The following is an 18585-nucleotide window of genomic DNA, read 5'->3' on the forward strand; positions in this document are numbered from 1 at the left end:
ATGAGGAGTGCTTTCTTCTCTTAGAGACCTTAGTAGAATCAGTAGGAATACTAGATAATTCACTGCATATCCTCCATCCTCAGGTATTTTACAAATGAAGCAGTTGGCATTTGGAAAGATTGCTCAAGAGCTTCTCCCCCAAAGGATGGAGCTAGGATTTGATCCCAGTCTCCCTAGTCCCAGAGTGTGCTCTCTGTCTGCTGTCTTCTCTACCAAGGTTCTGACTCGGACTTGCTCCTGAAGGAGGCAGTTATGTAGACTATGTGTAGTGATGTAAATTCTGTTACAGCTGGACTTACGTGAGCCACGGCAGTGCGTGGGACTTAGGCTCTGTCTGATTGGTTAGTGCTGTTGACACTGTGCATAATTTTGGGCCAAAGATAGTCTATTTCATAATTTCTTAGTCTGAGGATAATGGCCATAGTCAGTATTTGTCTGATGCAGGCACTCTTGAGTTTTTGAAAACATTTCAGACATAAATATTTATCCTAATTTTACTTAATGTCATAGTTATCTTAAAAGTTAAAAGTATAGTAGATAAGGAGGGAACTTGAAAATTCCAGTTATTTTGCAAGACTATCCAGGTTTAAAATGATAAGTTTGAGTGTATTCAGAACTTTGTGATACATTTTCTAAGATATTTCTGGAGTTTTACTAAGTACATTTATATTTGATTACATTGTGGTGCTGTGGGTAGGACACAGGGCCTTACACATGCTGGGCAATCACTCTGCCCCGAGCCACACTCCAGCCCAGGGTCTTACACATGCTGGGCAGTCACTCTGCCCCTGAGCCACACTCCAGCCCACTTAAGCAGTTAGGATCTATCCATTGAGAATCATACCCTCTGTAGTTAAATTGGCTTTCTGAATTCTTGCTTTTATCATGGCATTAATGTACTAACACAGACACTGTGGTGATAAAACTCTTAAAAAAAATACATACTAGTTCATGGGAGAGTTCTGGGGATTTTACTCACCGTGTGTGACTTCTGATGTAACAGTGAAATTTATTTCTGTTGAAATAGCCAATACAGTTACAGTTAGTATGTGAGGTATCTTCAGAGTTCCTCCGCCACCTCCACCAGCCTCTCCCATTTCATGGTTATTTTGTTGTTGATGTGTTAATATTGGTGTGATTGGGGGAATGGCATGGAGAATCCTGTGCTTTGGTTATATGTAAATGCTGAAAAACTGAATCCTTCATTATCTTGTCTATAACATAGAAGCTTATTTCTTCCACATGGTATGTGGTGGCCTGGTGGAGGGAAGTTGTCGCAGCGATTAAAAAAAAAGTTCTATCATGACAGTTAGAGTATTTGGGCCATCCAATCACCAGAGCAGGTCAGCTCAGGCCCTCTCTGGACCATTGCCGTAGTCTATAGTGGAGGTATCTTTGTGGATTTCTGGGGGAGGGGACTGGGGGGTGGGAGGAAGGAGGACAGGGGAATCCGTGGCTGGTATGTAAAATTAAATTAATTATAAAATTAAAAAAAGTGCTAGTAATATTCCAGGGCAGGGAAACTTATTACAAGGAAGGCTAGTGGGTGAAAACCCAATTTTTTTTTTTTTTCTTTCTCAAAATTGGGATTGAAAATTGCCTTGAGGTCAGGACATAGCTACATTTGGTAATTTTACAAAAGACTTTTCTCATTCTGTTACCATGACTTGTCCATTAGACAGAAGCAAGTCCGAGGTAAAGTACAATTACTTGAAAGTTCGTGACCTAATGTGTCAGTTTCTATAACCTTGAATTTTGTAAAACCCCCTTGGGAAAGGATACTCACTGTTAGAGATGCAGAAACTTTGATCTAAAGGTCTGGGAACTGAATTCATGAAGCCATGGGTTGTAATTGGCCTAATCCATTGGGTTGATTCTGTCTTATGCTTCTATAGTTTAGAAGAGTTACTCTTACCTCCCCTGACATTGGATGTCACTTTTATCAGTACAATCAGAAATAAAATCTTACCCCAAGGAAGCCCTAAAAATAAGGAAAGAAAAAGTTAAATGCTAACTCCCTTTACTAGTGAGTTTGTAGTTTATGGGAAAAAGATTTACCTGCAGTTGGTTCAGAATGGAAGTGATTAGCTGTGAAAGAAGAAAGGGTAAGTGCTATGAGTGGTCAGACTTATTTACCATAGTACATGTGTCCGGTAAAACGTTTTGTACATAAATGTCTCATTGAAAATTGTATTTTGTTTATATAAGATTTTAAAATGAAGATATTTAACTGTCTTTAATTTACAAACCAATACTTTCTCTGCCTTCTAACTGTATTTCCTGTATGTGAAAGTTAGAAAGTTGAGGAAACTCTGGGCCACTCGAAGCAAGTGGTGTTTCGGTCATGGATATGAACGTCCTGTTGCATGATTTCTTTCAGCACAGCTGTGAATGCGTGCTTTGTCCTGAGGATCTGGCTACACAGTTGTGTCACTGGAAGTGTGTTGCTTTGTAGCTTCCTTAAAAACTCAGCAGCTCGTTCGAGAAATTGACTTGGTCTAAGTGGTGTAAAGTCCTAGAATGTGTAGGCATGCTGAAGCTGACTGAACACTGGCCAGCCTCAGCAGTTCTGGTGGATAAGCAGGCTCTGGGTGGTGAGTGTTGGAGGGGGGCAAGAAAGGGGGAGAAGAGAGACAGGGGGGTCAGGGAGAGGGAGAGAGGAGAAGCGTCTGGTGCTCTCTGGCTATGTAGGGCAGTTCTGTAAGTATTGTTTGGATTTTTTTAAGAAGGCCTCCGGTAACTTGAATGAGTCAGATTCTCTGAAGAGAGAATATTCTCAGGGTCTGGCAGGGTCTGTATTTTCCATGCTGGGGGACTCGGCAAAGCCACAAAGCCTGTTCAACTCTACAGGTGAGATCAGGACCCGCTTCCCTCCACTGGCTCCTCTGTGCGCCGGCAGCCAGGCTGGGATGGAAAGGTGCCCGGCTGATTTTGTAATCACTGGCACTCAGTCTGAAGGGGTCCCTGAGGCACGTTTAGTAAAAGCGTGCTTGGAGTATTATAGATTTGATCTTTGGGAATGCACTCTAAGGTTTAAACAGGGTGCTCTGTAGGAAGAGCACCAGTCGCTTGAACTGAAATTGACTGTAGGCTTCCTGGTACATTTGAACAGTCTTCAGGATGTCTTGAACCAGTTTTTATTTTAAAATCCTGGGAAAATTTTTTCTCACACACATAAACTATTATGGTCCAACTTTCTGACCTTTTAAAAGAATACTGCATGCCCATGTTTCTAAGACACTGTTAACTATGAAAATGTTTTATCAATAGCTTTTAAAAGGATAACATGCATTTTGTTCATTGTGAAATATGTTCCCATTTCAGAAATGTTTGTGTTTTAGACAGAGAAGTGGAACTTTTTAGTTTTATCTTTTGTAATTATATTAAAAGTGTTCCTCCAATATTTTCTCAAACTGATACTCTAAGGTACTTACTAATCAATAAAGAGTTCATTAAACAGTTGAATTATGTGCAGTTGATTTAAAAACATCTTTTGGGCCAGACATGACCTTTAATCCCAGTACTGCGGAGGCAGAGGCAGAGGCAGGTGGATTGCTATGAATTTGAGGCCAGCCTGGTCTACATAGTGAGTTCCAGGCCACCAAGGACTATAGAGAGACCCTGTCTGAAAAACAAACAAGCAGGCCTCTTCGGGTTTCGATGTGGTAATGTTTCACGTGTTTGTTTATGGCAACTCATTAGTAATGGAATCTGTCTTACCTCCCTAAAACGCTTTATCTGTTCCTCTGTTCTGACTCCTCACTCACGTCACTCACTTCCATCAATAGTAGAAGACTTTTTTGTCTTGACACTTTATAGCTCAATGAATGGAGTCAAAGGAAAGAACTCTTCTCATATGCTGGGTTGGTTTTGCCTTTGGGTTTAACAGGTGCCTTTATTCTGTGTTGGGATGAACTGAGTGAGTGCAGTGGTTTTCAGAATGAACTGAGTGCAGTGGTTTTCAGAATGAACTAGCTCATTTTTCATGGTATTACGTGATCTATTCTTAGAGTCCTATAGATCAACAGAACAAAATATATTTACCGCTAAAAGTTGAGTAGGTGTCAGAACCTTGAATAAAAGAGACAAAATAATCCAAGAGTTATAATTTAGCATTTTAACTTGGAGTTACAATTCTGAGTTAGCCTGGTAAATGGAAACATACTTTTAAGGCCCTTAGCATTCCTAAAATTTCATCATTAAGCCCGTACCACTGCTAGTTTACAAACCCTCCTGCACACCTTTTCAAACCACCTCTGGAAATGTGCTCTCCACAGTTTGCTTTGTGGGCTCAGCACAGCAGGGACGTCTTGTGAAGATCACTCACACAGGCTCACCACATTATACTTCGGAGAAGCTCATCATGAAAAAGAGCCAATGGTCATTTCTCACAATTTCAGTAATATTTAAAAATTGAATTACTGTGGTATAATAAACACACAGCTTTGTTTTTGGGTTCTTAGCTGAGTCTATCATCTTGCAAATCATTATCACCTACTTCAAGAAAACCTTGTTAAAAACTACGAGGTAAATACACCTTTTGTGCTCTGACCATAACCTTAAGTAGAGCTTCTAGGACAAATTACATCTCAATGAAGTCATATCCCTGTAAATGTAAACTCAACAGCCTACAGGTGAGATGAACGTTAGGACACCCCCTGTCCTGAGTCTCCACCACAGGCTTAAAGAGCAGCCTGCATCTGCCTTCTCAGGCAGTTCTCCAGTTAGTGCCGGGCCCCTTCTCCCTCCACACCATCACAGATTGGCTTAGGCGCTTCCACTTTTAGAGATAGGTGGGGTTGTACATTACATCTTTAAATCAATCAAAACAAGTTTTAATTTTTAGTCAAATATCTTCTTAAAGGAAGTTTTAAATATATTTACCTGATTTGGATCAAAAGGGAAGGGAAAAGGAATTGGAATCTACAAAAAAGAAAAAAAAATAAAGATGAGTTGCGAGTGAAGCAAGCCATGCCTGTTTTCCTTTGCAGTTTTCTTTATTCATTCACCATTTTAGCCTTTCAGTGCGTGCCTCTGGGACTGGGGTGGCAATAAACAAGGCTACTGCCCTTACGCAGCTCTGGATTTGATACACTATTTTCCTTTAGGAGTTATAATTATTTTGATTAATTAGTTCAACATAATGTCCAAGGATCTGTTGGCGGTTCTTGCAAACCCACCGATTTCTCTACTGCAGATACTGGCGCCCTCTCCTGGTGGAGAGCTTCCACTCCCACACTGAGGATTTCTTTCTGTTGCTCAGGCCCTGTCTTCTTTGGGGAGTGTTTGACTCACAGCCTCGCTGGCCAGCGATGCCCTTGCCTCTGGGAGCATGTCTCAACAAGACCCTGTCATCCACTTAATATTTGTCCAGCCCTCACCGAGACAGTTATAAAACTCCAACTATTAGGAGACACCGAGGGTGTCAGCAAGAAGGGCAACTGACTTCGCTTTGACTTTTGAGGAAAAGTTGTAGAAACCAGAGGAAACTTTTGTTTTAAAGAAAAGAAAGCATCAGAATGATTTAGTAACAGCAAAAGAAGGTTATCACAGGCTACTGTTCGCTTCACGGAGCTAAGGCTCCTCACGGTCAACGTCAGCAGCACCAGCACCCGTGGACTAGGTGTGGCAGAACATGGGAAGAGGCCACAGTGCCGGAGGCATGTTTCCCAGGCCATGGCCACTCCACCACAAGCTGTGCTGGGAGAGGACTGTGAACAGCCAACAGCTTTCTTTTTAACATGTCCTCGTATTTCTGGGTCAAAATTTGGAAAGTGTGATAGCCATCACCCAACTGATACACTTGAGACTTCCCACCCCCTGCTTACCAGAGGTGCCTGGGGGAAGGGAAACTGAGGAAAGAAGGGCAGGATTTGTGGTGGGTAAAAGCTGAATCTCTGTAAAAGGAAGCACAGTGTGAGTCGTTCTGATTATAAACAACAGCTTTGAAGTGAAGAACATGCTATTTGAATGTACACGTGTACCTGTTCACTGGAACTTCCTCCAGATTGTCCAAGCTTAAAAAAAAAAGAAGAAGAAAAGCACCAAGGTGAAGCAGCTGGTAACAGCACCTTATCCAGCAAGACGTTTCATTTCATATGAGAACAGCTAAAAAGCCTTGAGCACTATGCCCGTCGGTCATGTAGCTTCACCTCTGAAATAAATTACATGTTTAACAGGGAAGTGATGCGTTGATTTTGTCCAGTGACTTAGAAGGCCAAGTACTTTTTGGTTTTTACGTTATATCTAAACCATGTACTTATTTACTCTCTTAAGATTATACTCTGCATTTCTTGTATTGGTATATTTAGCACCAGGGCTGCTCTAGATTAGTTTTCAGTAGGTAGACATTCAAAGGGAGCGTGAGTGTCAACTTAAATTTTGTAATCTCCCCACAACCTCTGAATGGTCTCTCATTCCTTTGAAAGCCCCCTAGTGGCCAAATGTGCATGGAGAGGGTTTCATGCTTCCCTGGTGCTAGGCACTGTCCACAGTAAACATAACTTGTTCCTACAAGTCTCACTTACTACAAATGTGGGGAGCGTGGTTAGTCGGTGCACAGCAAAAGGTTAAGCTGCTGCTGGTGGTGGGGTGTCGCTGTGCTTTACATATTCTAAGGTGGTGTCATAAAATGCATCATTATTTCGCAGATCACCTGCAGAGCAAATGCTCCCGTCAAATGGACACAGTGCATTACTACCCCACGGCTGAAACACATATTCGTTTCAGAGATGCTAACTAAAATTAGGGAGAAGTGTGTGCTGCAGCAGCTTCTTCAGCACCGTGTTCCTATAGAGACGGGCGGTGCATCTCGTTTGGAACTTTAGACAGTCGTGTGTGTCTGGGCTGGGCATGTTAACTGGACTGAAGAGCATTTGCCTTGCATGTGCAACACCCTGGGTTTGAGCCCCAGCACTACCAAGGACACATCACAACAACAGTTCTTGTTAATGTTGCAAGAAGAGAGACTATGACCCAATACAACAGACTGGCTTGTTATTCAGGCATGCTGCACATGGGCATAGGTTGCTATCCAAATCTTGTTTTCCAAAATAAAGACGTCCATGTATAATACTTCAATGATCTGTTACACTCCCGAACTGTATATTTCAGACATAAGTTTTTAATATTAGCTTAGAACTAGCGTGGGTAGTCTTAAATCTTCCTGCCTGTAAAACCAAGTTTATCCGGCATCAGTCTTGGTGTCAGAGCATCTTTGAGAGGAGCCTTTTAAGAAAACTCCAGGTGATGTAGGGCACTGTTATAAATGAAACTCAAGTCAACTGCTCACTTTTGACCTGGGTCCTTATAGAGTGCTTGGTTTATATTGCTGCTAAGTTTGCTAAGAGCTTTCTGTTACAAGTAGGACGTTTAGTGTTTTAGAACCATTTCTAGTCATTTTTACACTCTGCACTTGTTCTTACTCAGTTGACAGGGAGAGCATGAGTTAGTTCTTTGCCCAAGGTCACCCTCTAGCTAAGGTCTCCAGAAACAGCTTTGTGATACACAGAGCCTCAGACCCAGGAAGATTCCTGATCCTGTTGCACTCCTGGACTCCGCTTTCCTCATCTGTGAAGATGTGAGATGCTTTCTAGCCCCAAAACATGAAGACTCCCAGTGGTGACTGACAGAGCAGCTGAGGAAGTACTCACAGGGATGGGCAGAGCGGTGGTGGTGCTCAGCAGGGCGGCCAGGAGGAAAACCTTCATTCTGCAGGCAGAGTCTGGAGTGAAGGATGAGGTGATCGATCTCCACATCCTGTTTCCATGGTGAACAGACGGTTGAAGCAGACATGCTGACAGGGGCCAGGCTAAATCTTGCCTCTAGATTCACATTTTCTTTTTAAAGCTTGGAAAACCTTTAAAAAGCGTTAAATGCCCCTAGACCAGTCATTCTCTGACTTGGTACGTTGCCTGCCACCCCCACTCTTCCTTAGTGACTTGAGATTGTGATCTCTGTGCATAGATCTCTTATCTGCAGTGTTACAATGGGGGAGTGACCATCGCCAGCTAACGTAGAGAAAAGCTTTTACAGAGTATACAGATAAAGCTTGTGCCGCATGAGACTGACTAGTCCATATGCCCTGGATGCAGCTGTTGAGAATTACAGTTCCTTAGAAAGGAAATTACATGAGAAAAAATTTCAAGGCATCATGGGTTGATAAGCATAAGCACAATGTGAATAAATTCAGGAAAGCAACTCAGCAAGGTCTGCTCTGCCCTGTTGGTTCTGAAGTAAGTAAACCTTCATTTGTAAAATCACATTCACTTAGAACTGACTTACCCTCTGCATTTTAAATTACACCATTGTACTGTGGAGTCTGGCTGTGAGAGAACAGCCTCACCATATTTTCAGGAACACTTGTGCTCAACATTTGAGGCAGATTCTGTCTATCTATGAATCATCTGCCAGCTACTTTATACTTAAACTCCACACTGCTTGAGTTTGTATCACATTGCTTGAACAGAGACTTCTTTTCATAGTTTTCCTTTCTATATTTTCTGGATTCAAACTCTAAAAATTCTTTCTTATTTTGATAAGTGGACATAGTAGAAATCATTGAACTACCCAACCCAAGAATGTTCCACATCCTTTGAGAAGTATAAATTATATCGTGTTAATTACCTGTGCTTCAAACGGTCCTCAGAGCGACAGCTTCAGGAAGCAGTGTGGACGGACATCCCTACACCTGGCTAGTATTTAAGCTGTGTTACTAATGTCTACATGGTCATAGGCAATATGACTCACAAATTCATGGCTACACTGAGCAATTGGCTTGAGACCAGGAACTCCCATTTTTAGGAGATCACAATTATCAAGATCGGCTTAAAGACTGATTCTGAAAAGACAACTTCATTGCCTTGACTGGGATTAGAGTGGTCTTTATCACAACCAACTGGTCATTAAGAACTAACCATCAAGAACATGAAAGTGCTTCTGTGATCTCTTTCCCAGGGGCCTTAGACCTGCAGTAAGATTTGAATACCTCCATTCTTAGTATTTTTATTTCAAAATGAAAATGATTTTCAAATAAAAATTCTTAGTAAATGTTTAGATGGCATCCTTAATATTAAAATCAGTTTTCCTTATTATAAAGCATTTTTATGAAATTCCCTGAGAGTAAAATAAAATTTTAGGCCTAATTGACACCTGCTAGTATAATTATAAAACATGGGTTCTAAAACCTAACTTCTAAAAATTGGCTTCTAATTAAGACAGTTGTGGTGTACATAAACATATTCTGAAGTTTAGAATAATTTCTAAAATTAATTTACTATTTGATAAAAATAAATAATTAGATTTTGTTTGGTCAAATTTAACCTAATTATCTAGAGAGGATATGATTTACTGTGGTTTTAATTAAAGAAAAAGGGACTTACCTCACAAAAGATAAAATCAATTGAAGGTAATTGTGTCAATAGTGCTACTTCAGTAGAAAACTACATAACCTCCCATTTTTTCAAATACTGTAAAACTGGAATAAAACGGATGCCAGAAACTTTTGGTGCCTCACTTGAGACATTGGAAAACTGTGTGCTGTCCTTTATACTTTTATGCCCCAGTTTTTAGCATTGCAGAAAAGCCCAACTGGAAACACAAATTTTCTGGGACACAATCAGGCCACAGGAGTAGTGCTGATCTCTCACAGCATTGGCCATCATGACACTCCATGGCTCATCATCTGCCCCTTTCACTTTATGTTGAGAAATGAAACACACAGAGATCTTTCAGACCTCTTTCTCTCTGATACACAAGGGCTGCTGTACAGAATTTGGAATAGTTTGGATAAAGCAATGTAGAATCACCCACATTTTAAACTGCACTTGGCTAAAAAGCAATTGAATTCAACCTCCCCTCTTCCATTGAAACTTACATAATTATGAAGGATGCTGGAGATTAGTTTGTTACAATTTTTTTTTTACTGTAGAACAGATCTCAATCTTTTCTTTAAGTGCACTTTTTATTTTGAGCAATAAGCAAGCACAATTCCATTTTGATCTCTAATGTAAGCCCTGGGTTGGTCTTTTACATTTAATTTTTTAAGTAAATAACTGGAAATAAACTTGAGCAGGTATTTGATACTTTATTGGATCTTTATTAGACATTAAGATAATGAAAATGAGGCACATTAACCACAAAATGCAACATCTCACTTCCTTAACATGCATAAGGTGTTAGTCACAATACAAAGACATTTTTCATGTTTTATAATTATCAATTATAAAATTAGATGCAGAGTAACATTATTATGAGCTAAAGTGTTCCCAGACAGTACAGTCTTTTGTAGACATTGAGTCTACTTAATTTTAAAGTTTTATTTCCTAAGGGAATGATAAAGCCTAGCACGTATGTATATCACCATCAGGCAGTTACTATCATTGTCTTCTCTTACATGCAAACAAACATTTTGCTAAATATGAATCTACAGTGTTATGACTGCATGTATTCAGAAGTGGTTAACGCAGAAGGAGCCGATGGGAAGTTTCGATTCTTTCACATCTTAATTCAAAACAGGAGGTTTTCATCTATGTCTTCTGTAAAAATAAATGAATGAATGAATAAATAAATACATAAATAGATACACTCTTAGAAAGTCACCTGGAAAGCCATACAACCAAGGAAGGTTAGAGCTGTGGATGTGCAAAACCATCTAAAAAGGCAGCATGGAAGTGACTCTCGACATAGTTTGAACTTTTGAAAATGTCTTTAGGCTTCACCTCTGGAATCAGAATCTCTGGTGGTGAACATCTATCATGTGGACACCTAGGCAGTTCTTTTGGAATTCTTTGTACAGTTTGAGAAACACCAAAGGAGGACCAGGGCAAGAAGTGCCAAGTCTGAAGGAAGGCTGAAGTGCCATAGGAAGGGCAAACGTCTAGGCACAGCTCATTCAGCTTTGGACTGAGTCATCTGCAGACATGCCTGTTGCTGCTGGGATGGCAGACAACATGGCCTCCTCTGATGGACATAGACCACTTTGGACCAGGGTAGCCTTGCCAGGACTGCCTGGACATCCCTGTTTCCACAGCAATGGAACCTTTTCTGCCTTCGATCGTCCTTGCAGTCAGCATCGTCCCTTCCCCTGGGGACACCTTCTTCGACACGGAACTTGCCTTCATCCTTTCCCTTTAGGGCCACTGCTCATTCCCTCTCTGCACCCTTACCCAGTATATGTTGTCTACATGTGTGATTCCATGGTGTTCAATCCTAGACCTTTGCCCTAGAACTTGATAAAGTTTCTTTGGCATAATAATTCCCTTCCTTAGTGTTGATTATTCCCCATATGCCCAATCTCTCTCTTTCTTTTGCTGTGGATAAACTCAGGTCCATGCATATTTGAGGTAATAATTCTACCACTGAATTATATCCGTAACTCTCCAAATGTGTATTTCAATGTCCAAACTCTCTTGAACTTATGACTCCTATATTGAGCCATGGATCATATTTGTCTTGTAAGTAATTAAAAATTCAGCTTGTCCCAATGGAATTTGTCATTGCCCCAAATCTGCTCCTGTCATTGTGTTTCCTACCTCAGAGGAAAAGTGCCTCTAACTATTGCCTGGCCCAAGGCAGGAATGGGGACATGACATGCTTTCTCTAGATTCTCTCAGTTGTCTGCTCCCTGCCTAGTATTTCTTCCCAGCCATTGCCTCCTTATACCCCAAACCTGCACCGTGTGGGTATGCTTCTATTTTAAGATGTCTTGACTGCATCACGTATTTCCCACAATCACTTCTGAGTCAGGTTCTTATCAACTCTTGGACTTAACCACAGCATCCTCAACTATTCGTAACTCACTCCACAGTCTAACCACAGGACTCTTGTTGGATGACACCCCGACACTCCTAAAGTCTTTAAAGGGCTCAGGAGACCCTGTGTGGTCTGACTTATCCCAGTAGTTTCACTTGGGAAGTTTTTTTCTAAGGGTCATGTGAATAGATGCAAGAGGTGGTGTATTGGTTGGGTTTTCATCAGCCCAACACAGGCTGGAGTTATCTGAGAAGAAGGAACCTCAGTTGAGAAAATAGTTCCATCAGATTAGCCTGAAGACAAACCTGTGGGGCATTTTCTGGATTGATAATTGATGTAAAAGGACCACGCCCACTGTGAGTGATGGTCCCCACCCCTGGGCAGGTGGTCCTGGGTTCTATAAGAAAGCCGGCTGAGAAAACCATGGGGAGCAAACAGGGAGCAGCATTCCCCCATGGTTTCAGCTTCCGTTTCTGCCTCCAGGTTCCTGTCCTGACTTCCCTCAGTGATGACTGTGACCTGAGAGTTGTAAGGTGAAATAAACCCTTTTCTCTCCATGTTGCTTTTGGTCCTGGTGTTGATCATATTAATAGAAACCCTGACTGAGACAGACTGTGTGTCATCATCACGAAGACCCTCCCTCCGCTTGTCTGAGCTTCGTTGCTACAGCTAAAGATGAGATTGAGATGAGTGGCATGCCCAGAGCTGGCTAATGGCGGGGCTCTGCCATTTGAACACGGCTAGTTTAGATCATGGCGGCAGTTGAAATTCAGGAAAATGCTGGCTGAAGTTTATCTTCTCCTGGGCTCTTGTTAGTGTTCTCAGGGAAGAAAGTGCATTTATAAGGAGGTGTCATTCTTTCTTTGCCTTGCCCTGCTGTTTCCCAAAGTGATAACTTGTTTACTCATTCTAACTGAACATTTAATGACTGCCTTATTGGCTTGGTATGTGATAAATCTTTCCCAACCTCCAAATAGCGCAAGGCCAGCCAGACCACAGTGACAAACAAGACCATTAGTAGCTTTGCAAATCACCGGGCTTGGACCTTTCTTGCTCTTCCAGTCAGAGCCTGGACAGGCTGACTGTGGAAGAACTGCCAGACGTTTTGTAAAGGAAACAGAAGAAAAACTCTTTTTCCTTAAGTAAATGGCCTTTATTCAAATTTGCCTTTCTATCAGTCTTTAAAATCCCAACCAAGTCCTGTGAGAGGACGTAAATGAAAATGTTCTGGCCCAGCTGAGCTCCTCATATTGATAATAGTGGGCTTCAGCTGCACTTGGGCATGCTCTCTCATTTCAGCAGGGAGTTGAAAAGACAAGTTTAACCATTTGTGGGGATATATGTGAACTTGAATAAATACTCTGCTTGGAGAATAGGTGTTAGAAAGGAAATTGATCCTTTTTGTATCAGTCTGGGTCTACTAGCTTGTTCATTTCTTTTGAGTACTAATGAAGTCTGTTTCCAATGATCCCTCTTGGCCCATGTTCCCTGCAGGGTTGTCCTGTGTGACCACCAGAACATGCAGAGTGATGTGGTTGCAGTTACTAAGGGTAGGTGGCTACCACACGGTGGGGTCCTGAAGCCACCTGCACACAACCAGGTGACTAGAAGCAGACCCTGCAGGTAACCTCTGCACTAGCTAACAGATTGGTCACGTGACACTTAGCCAGACCCGCCCGGGAAAGTGACTCCCAGACTCCTGACCCTGGCAAACAGTCTGGGGGGGATTTGTTATGAAGTATAGCGACTAATGCAGAAGAGGAGGTGTCCACAGAACAGGCTCTCACTGGCGTTCATTCGCAGAGTACCGTTGAGAGCAGCAGGGTCGTTCTTCTGCTGAATGTTAATGACTCAGTGCCGACACTCTCAGGTCTTGCTGATTCCAAGCCATTGTACACTGGCATGAAGAATTTTAAGGTGAAGGTCACACATGTAACCTCTGAGGGAAATTCCGACTTTTGACGGCCTGTCTTTTCTTGCTGCTTGACTGTATGTTCATGTGTATGTATTTTTAGATATATCCATAAAGCATCTGGTGTGTGTGTGTGTGTGTGTGTGTGTGTGTGTGTGTGTGTGTGTATACACCTGCATAGTGTGCCTGGAGGCAAGAAGAAAACTCAGCATTGCTACTCAGGCTTCTCCTACATTGTTATTATTATTGTTATTATTGTTGTTGTCATTGTTTTGAGACAAGGTTTTTCTATGTAGCCCTGGCTGTCTTGGAATTCATTATGTACATCAGGCTGGCCTGAAACACATAGAGATCTACCTGCCTATGCCTCCTGAGATTAAAGGACTGTGTGCATGCATGGGTATACACACACACACACACACACACACACACACACACACACACACACACACCCCTAATAGCAATCTTGCTATTAGGCCACAGGACTCAGCATTTATCTGAAGAAGTAGACATTGTTCTTTGATAACGAATTTACCTTCTTTAATCCCAAAGCAGTGGCCCCATTCCTTCAAGGTGATGTGCTTGTCCTTGTTGGGGTCACACTCCTCAAAGAAGCGCGTTATGCAGTGCTCCATGGGCACCAGGGAAGCTCGCAGAGGAGCAAGTTCGGAATGTGTCAAGATTCTGCAAGAGAACAATGATCGCCTGTTAACGGCATGGCTTGTGCATGAGGACTTAAGTCTCGATCACCAAGGGCATTTCCTTCCACAAGGTCACTGTGCATGCCAAGTGAATTGTACACAGTGAAAAGCTGCAGGCAACAGTGGGTCGTGGTGCCCAAAGCTTGCCTCTTGCTGAGAATTGTACACCCACCAATCCCAGCCTCTAAATGTGCGCCCCAAGTCGGGCTGTGTGAGCTGGCTCCCACTCAATGGCCGGCCTGGGATTGTCCCAGAGGTGACCCGAGCTGAGCCAATTAGGTCACCTTGTGGATTTAGTTCAAGAATGAGAATAGAGGGCATCTCTGTGGGAAACACCGAGATTTAATAAGTAAACTCGGTACGGTAATTCAGAAGCTGTGTTGGTGATATCTTCCATTATTTCCTCACTGATTTTTAATTAGATTCCTAACCACGATGGTTTGTACTCAGTGTTTGAAAATGAAGCTGGAGTTCTGTTTCACATAGATATCATTACCAGGGAGTGTCCCGGGGTGTGAGGTAGTCTCTACCTGTCTGCAGGATGTTGGTCCAGTTCGTTAAACTGCCAGTGCACAGGATACACATACATGTGGTAGTTTTTCTTGAAGTCCCTCAGGAGAAGTTCAATGGAGTGGTCTCCAGCCAGGAGTCTCTTCTCATCCAGGTAGATTTTCTTGACCTGAGATTATGAAGATAGAAGGGTGTCAGAGGACCAGGAACATGTCTCAGAATTGTTAAACCTTAATGGAAGGGTAACAGTGTGACAGATGAAAACCTGCCCAGGATGTGAGCCTGACCCAGGTGAGATGGATTCTAATCAATACAGCCAGCCTCTGCTTACCTTTCTTTTCCCTTCCCTTCCCCTCCCTCCCTCCCTCCCTCCCTCCCTCCCTCCCTCCCTCCCTCCTTCCCTCCCTCCCTCCCTCCCTCCCTCCCTCCCTCCCTCCCTGTCTCCCTGTCTCCCTTTCTCATTATTTTTGTTTTAAAACAACTCAGCAAAATAAAATTTCATTTTATTGCCAGGCATTTCACACACATGAATTTACTTCTGTATAGTAATCTGTCTCCTTGCCTTGAATGTAAACTTTTTAAAGTGGAAGTTTTACGTGTCCGCTGCTGTATCTCTAGAATGTAGGTCAATTATGGCACCTGTGATACATTCAATAAGTACTTGATGAAAGAATCTTCTCTTAAAACTTCTGGGATCAGTGTCCTGCACATCTTAATGTGTGCTGGCATAATGAGCAAGTTCCCTTATAGCAGAACCTGTGCCTGGCCTTTGAGGCCAAAAATGTTAGATTTAGGCGTGTTGGGCCTGCTTTATCACAGATACAATGTCCTCTAAAGGCCCATGAGTTGGAGGCTTGGTCCCTAGCCCACGGCACTGATGGGAGACGGTGCAACTGTTCAGAGGTAGGGCTTAGTTGGAAGTTTCCTGTCATACGGGGTCATGCCCTTAAGCATGCCTTTGAAGGGGATTCGAGGAGCCCCACACCTCCTCTTTTGTGCTTTGTTCCTTGGTCCACTGTGAAGTGAATATTCCCTGCCACAATGTGCTACCTCAGCACAGGCCCAAAGCAACACAGTCAACATGGGTCACCGACTAGAACCTTCAAAACTGTGAGCCGAACCTTTCTTCTCTAAGTCGTGTTATCTGAGGTATTTCTTACAGTCAGGGAAAGCTGATCAGGAAGCTGAATTTGTTAACTTTGCTTGGTCATAGAAACTTAAGGAACACTTTCCAGGCTACAGCCCCGTGAACAGAAGGCGGGCAGTTTGGCTGTATTACGGAAGTTGTGGCATGGATGGTGACCACGATAGAATGTTAATGCACGCAGGCTAAGCAGATGCAGAAAAGGGGGCAGGACTCTGCTGCTGTGTAAGGCAGTGAGTGCTCACCACAACCCCTCCTTGGGTCCTGAATGTAGGTCAATTATGGCACCTGGGATACATTCAATAACTATCCCCCCCCCCCAGCCCTCTACTCCCCCACCCCTGCCTTGGGTCCTGCAGACATCAAGGCAGTGAGTGCTCACCACACACACACCCCTCGGGTCCTGCAGACATGCCAGGCAGTGAGCTCTCATCACCCCCCCCCCCCCCCACGTCCCCACAGACAGACACTCAGGTAGCAGAGCATGGAGCTTACTTTGCTTCTCTGCTTTTCATTTAAATAACCATCGTGCTTGGGATTCGGTTCGTAAAGCTGCATCAGGATATTTTTGAGCCAGTCTCTCATCCGCAGGGGAAACTGAGCCACTTCAAAGTCGGTACAAGGAGGAATAGCTGGGGGAAGCAGAAAACAGGAGATGACCATACTCCAAACAACAAGTCCTCGTCACCGGAAGCTCCACACCTGCTTCCTCCTGACTGGTGGCGCAGCAGAACCTCCTGGGATGTCTTAAAAACATCCCAATCAAGTGCCGGAGTTGTTGAGTATTTTTTTGTGATCCTCCTGCCTCAGTCTCCCAGGTGCCAAATGATAGACTCACATTACTATGCCTAGTAGGTGACAGTTACTATGGAAAGAAGATCTTGATGATTTTATGGTGGGACCTGGGCATCAGGATGCCTTAGGAGACCCCCAAATAATTCTGACATGCAGTAAAGGGCTGAGAACTAGTGCTGTAGAACCAGGGACCAGGTATCTGGAAGTGGAGGGCATTCGGGTTGTTGGTTAGCAGCAGAGGAAAAAGCCGAGAGGAGCTCTCTCTGCAGCAGCAAATCATGCGACATCTCCGCACTTAGAGAAGCCCACACTTGTTTCCAGGCGGCCTCACATTGGACACGGGCTGCCAAGAGGGCTCAGTTCATCACCGTCTCCCTGGATCTCAAGGCTGTGGCTACTGCCTCAGTGCAAAGCTTCAGAGTGTGGGGACAGGCTGAGAGAACACAGTAACATCCCAGCCTACGTTGGGGACAAGCCGAGAGAACACAGTAACATCCTAGTCTTCATGGGCTTTTGCCCAGAATGCACATGGATGATTTTGTCCACCTCAGTGGACAGAGCAAGTCAAACAGTAACACTTAATATCTTGCGTGTGTAGAAACTGAGGAGAAGCAGAAACACGCCTGGGCTATGCTAGTGTGGAACTACTGATGTGCCAAACACAACTGAGGACACCCTGGGGCAGGAAGACGGTGCTAAACAACCTCTGGAAGAATCTGCTGCAAAAAAATTCCTGACAAAGACTTAAGTGAAATTGGAGGGGAGGTAAGAAATTCAGAAAACCTCAGTCTTTCAAGCCTGTATTAAGTGCACCTCACAATGGTGCCTCTGAACTCAGTGGGGAGAATTGGAATTGTCTAAGTTTCTTGAAAATCAAGCAGTAAAACAAAACTCTGGTTCTGACACAGCCTCATGGATTTAGAATCTCCCATGATGAAGGCCTGGGAATTCCTGAGTTGGTGTTAGTTTCAGACTGATTTCATAACTATATCAACTCTTTCGTTTGTATAGACAGAATTTAGAGAGGCACAAAAATCACCCGGAAATGATGTTTGGCAGTAATGGTCTGTGTCTTACATTTGCAAGCTCCAAAATAATCCAGCTGCAGTTGGTGTCCCTTTTTGGTCCCTTCCAGCCTGCACTTGGTGGCAAAGAGGTGACAGGAGCTGGCGTAGGTCTGGTTGTCTGTGCCACAAACCTAGGGAAGGGAAACAAGAAGTGATGGAACCCAGTGCCCCTGGAGAACACTTCCCTGGTGTCTGGCAAACATGCTGGGCCAAATATGTGCTTAGGTAGAGTCTATTAAAACACCGATTTTCTGATCCGGCACCAAGAAAGAAAAATCTACTAAGTTAAACCCATGACGATAATTTAGCTCCAGATAGATCTCCATAGAACTGTAATTGTGAATGTCCCCAGGAGAGAATGAATTAAAAGTTTGCTTGTTATCTTTTAAATTTTAAATGTAAATATTTTATGTGCTATGGGTGTAGTGTACACACTACAGTCTGTGTTTTGTGTGTGTGCACCCATATGCACGTACATGTATGTGTGTGTATGGGGGAGCACTGATGCCAGGTCATCTCTGACCTCTCCCCACCTTATTGTTGAGGTGGTATCTCCCAGTTGAACCCAGAGCTCATCTATACCACTTGCTAGTCAGTTTGTTCCAGCAGTCCCCACCTCTGCCTTCTGAGTGTCCTGGGTTACAAGGACGCTGCCACTCTTACCTAGCATTTATGTGGGTGCTGGATCCAAATTCCCATCCTTAG

The 18585-nt window shown here is 43.2% G+C and overlaps 1 protein-coding gene across 1 annotated transcript in view; it reads right to left on the reverse strand.

Moving 5' to 3' along the window:
* Window positions 1-10064: 10064 nt before the first annotated feature.
* The window catches only part of Sparcl1 (SPARC like 1), a 29655-nt gene continuing 21134 nt past the window's right edge, over window positions 10065-18585 (reverse strand). Inside the window, exons 7-11 of the mRNA XM_059274867.1 lie at window positions 17891-18011; window positions 16514-16650; window positions 14895-15043; window positions 14199-14347; window positions 10065-10535 (exon numbers count right to left, since the gene is read on the reverse strand). Of these exons, the coding sequence (XP_059130850.1) occupies window positions 10507-10535; window positions 14199-14347; window positions 14895-15043; window positions 16514-16650; window positions 17891-18011 (585 nt within the window). The 3' untranslated portion in view covers window positions 10065-10506. The remainder of the gene's footprint in view (window positions 10536-14198; window positions 14348-14894; window positions 15044-16513; window positions 16651-17890; window positions 18012-18585) is intronic.

This window comes from Peromyscus eremicus, chromosome 10, assembly GCF_949786415.1.
Source record: "Peromyscus eremicus chromosome 10, PerEre_H2_v1, whole genome shotgun sequence".
Classification (NCBI taxonomy): Eukaryota; Metazoa; Chordata; class Mammalia; order Rodentia; family Cricetidae; genus Peromyscus; species Peromyscus eremicus.